General features: G+C 64.6%; 1 protein-coding gene across 1 annotated transcript in view; it reads right to left on the bottom strand.

Annotated features, from left to right (window-relative positions):
* Positions 1-2,836, bottom strand: part of PIK3CD (phosphatidylinositol-4,5-bisphosphate 3-kinase catalytic subunit delta) — a 13,233-nt gene that overhangs the window by 4,228 nt on the left and 6,169 nt on the right. Inside the window, 7 exon segments of the mRNA XM_007453331.1 lie at positions 103-199; positions 427-548; positions 640-807; positions 889-939; positions 1,431-1,561; positions 1,665-1,761; positions 2,487-2,708. Coding sequence (XP_007453393.1) covers positions 103-199; positions 427-548; positions 640-807; positions 889-939; positions 1,431-1,561; positions 1,665-1,761; positions 2,487-2,708 — 888 coding nt within the window.

Here is a 2,836-nt window from a genome sequence, read left to right as displayed (position 1 = left end):
TGCTGTGTTGGGTCTTCATTGCTGCGCACAGCCTTTCTCTAGTTGCAGCGAGTGGGGGCTACTCTTCATTGCGGTGCACGGGCTTCTCATTGCAGTGGCTTCTCTTGTGGCGGAGCACGGGCTCTAGGCGTAGTCGAGGTAGGACTCGTACTTGAGCACCTGCACCAGCTGCAGCAGGTACTGGAAAAGCTCGTCGTCCCTGCAGAGAAGGGAGGCTGCCTGGGGCCCGGGGCCTCACGGGGAGGCTGCCTGGGGCCCGGGGCTTCACGGCTCGGGAGAGGCTCTGCAGCTGGCGAGGGGGCAGACTAGGGGCGGGAGGCCAGCCTCACCCGAGCAGGCCCCTAGGAGAGGTCCCCAGCCAGCGGCTAGACCCGGGCCATTGGGGCAAAGCCGCCCTCTGAAGATGAGGAAGCCCGCGGGACTCACGTCAGTTTCCGCAGGGACTTGATGGCAAAGGAGCCCACGTGGCGGTCAGGGAAGCTAAAGTCCAGCAGCTCCAGGGCGCTCAGGATGGGCAGCTCGGGCCAGGAGCACAGCAGGTAGAGCATCTGGGGGGTGCCGGTGGTCAGGGCAGGGGGCGCAGGCTGCGGTCTGGCTCCAGACTCTGCTCCCTTCCCCGGCCCCGGCCCTGCCGCCCACCTGGGCCACGTCCTCGTGCTTGTTCCACTTGGTGACCAGCAGCAACCGGGCCAGCGCCTCGGGGAAGTGCTCCTGGATCTCGTGCCGCATCTTCCACACCAGGTCCTTCTCGTGCTCGTATAGCTCCCCGGACCCCCGGCGCTCCAGGATCTCCCGCAGCTGCAGCTGCTGAGGGACACAGGTGGAGGTGGGGGTGCGGTGAGGGCTGCAGCCAGGTCCACGCCCCACCGCCCACGGCCCCCAGCTCACCTCCTCCTCCGTGAAGCGCCCGTGCTCCCCATGCCGCCCCAGCTCTAGGATCTGCAAGAGCGACCCTGCTGTCAGCGGCAGCCCCGGGGCCTGGGCCAGCCTGGCCGGGGGGTGGCCCCCGGGGCGGGCGTCAACACCTCAGCACTGCCGACTTTGTGTGCCAATGACTCTCAGTGGTGGGGACTCTCCTGCGTGCTGTAGGGCATTTAGCAGCATCCCTGACCTCCGCCCATGAGATGCCAGGTGCATCTCTCCCACTGGTTGTGACAACCGAAAATGTCTTTGGACATTGCCCAAAGTCCCCTGGGGGGCAAAGCGGCCCCCGGTTGAGAATCACTGCTCTAGGACACATGAGGATTCCAGAGTCAAGGAAGCCTCCGAGCGTGTGTGGGCACCCAGCTCCCAGCCCGGGCAACTCACGGGGTGCAGGGACCATGTCCTGGGGAGCCCCAGAGGCAGGGTCAGGACAGTTAACCTTTAGCTTTGAGGTTTCTGGGCAGGGTGGGTCCTGGACCCCAAATGGCGAGGGCCCCCTCACTGACCTTGTCCAGGGCAGGGTAGTATACAGGGTGGGGGGCCACCTCAGGGAGAAAGATGACCAGGGCAGCTGCGCTCTCAGTGTTGGGGTTACTCCGCACGGTCCCACAGGGGTTCAGTAGCTCCCCTTTCTCGTCTGGATACGACGACAGATGGAGTTGCAAGGGGAATGTCATCACGTGTGGGACCCACCTCCCCAGTCCCCCGGCCTCTGCCTCTCCCTCCTGGCCTGGGCCAACCTGGGACAGAGGGCCACATGTAGAGGCAGCGCTCGCCAGTCTTGAGCTGGTTCTTGTAATCAAACAGCATGAGGTTGGCCCAGGCGATGGGGCAGTCCTGGGAGAGAAACCGGGCAGGTCACAGCCAGCCGCCAGAAAGCCTCCGTTTGCTCATCTGCAGGATGGGCCCAGCCAGACCATGCTTCCCACCCTTGCCCAGACTCCCTCTGAAACAGCTGGCAGAGTCAGTCACCCCTGGGCTCCCTTCTGCTCCCGGACGCATCCCACTCTCGGCTTCTTGAGAAAGCCTCAAACAAACCACATAGGCCCTAGGGAGCTGGCGCAGCTCAGCTACGAGTGAGTCAGGGTGGCTCGGTGGTCAGTCACATCCTGGGCCCAGTGAATCAGTGCTCGACCACCACTCTGTCTCCAACTGGCTGCTGACTCAGGCCACCCCGCTCCCTGCAAGGACACTGCATTTGTCCTTCCAGGGCAGGAAGCTCCCTCCAGGTTCCCACAAGGACCAAAGGCCCAGGCCCAGATATTCCGAGTCACTGTGCTCATAAGCCCAGGAACCCAGCACCATCACATGGCAGGCAGGGGTGGTGGCCAGCGTGCGTGCGTGCATGCGTGCGTGTGTGTGTGTGTGTGTGTGTGTGTGTATGTGTTGTGTGTGTGCGCACGCGCGGCGTGGAGAGGCTGGGGTTCACAGGCCCTCCTGGACCCCGTCCCCAGGCTGCGTGCCAGCTGGGATGCTAGGAACGGGATGAGCAGTGGCCCCGGGGCGGGCTGCGGGACTGGACTGGGCCCATCATGGAGCGCCTCCCGACCGGCCCCACCCACCGCCTTCTTGGATTTCTTCTTGGTGGAGCGAGCCTTCTTGGCCTTCTCGATCACGGCGTAGAGCGCGAAGCAGAGGCGGGCCATGCGCGGTAAGTCGCAGACGTTGATGTCGAACTCCAGCCGCTGCTTCCACACAGGCTCCGAGCACACGCTCACCTCCGAGCTGGACACCGTCTTGCACAGCGTCTCGTTGCCGTGGAAGAGGCCGGCCTGCACCACCAGCTGGGAAAGGCGCGGTGCGGGTGGCCGGCGGCAGAGGCCCAGCCTCCCTCTCCCGCCCGGGTGTCCCTCCCACCTAAGGCTCGAATCTCCTCCTGAAAGGTCCTCATTTCACGTGGGTCTCAACCCTC

This window comes from Lipotes vexillifer, unplaced genomic scaffold (assembly GCF_000442215.2).
Source record: "Lipotes vexillifer unplaced genomic scaffold, Lipotes_vexillifer_v1.1 scaffold575, whole genome shotgun sequence".
Lineage (NCBI taxonomy): Eukaryota > Metazoa > Chordata > Mammalia > Artiodactyla > Lipotidae > Lipotes > Lipotes vexillifer.
Note: the sequence above shows the minus strand (reverse complement) of the source record. Positions and strands in the feature narration are given on the sequence as shown.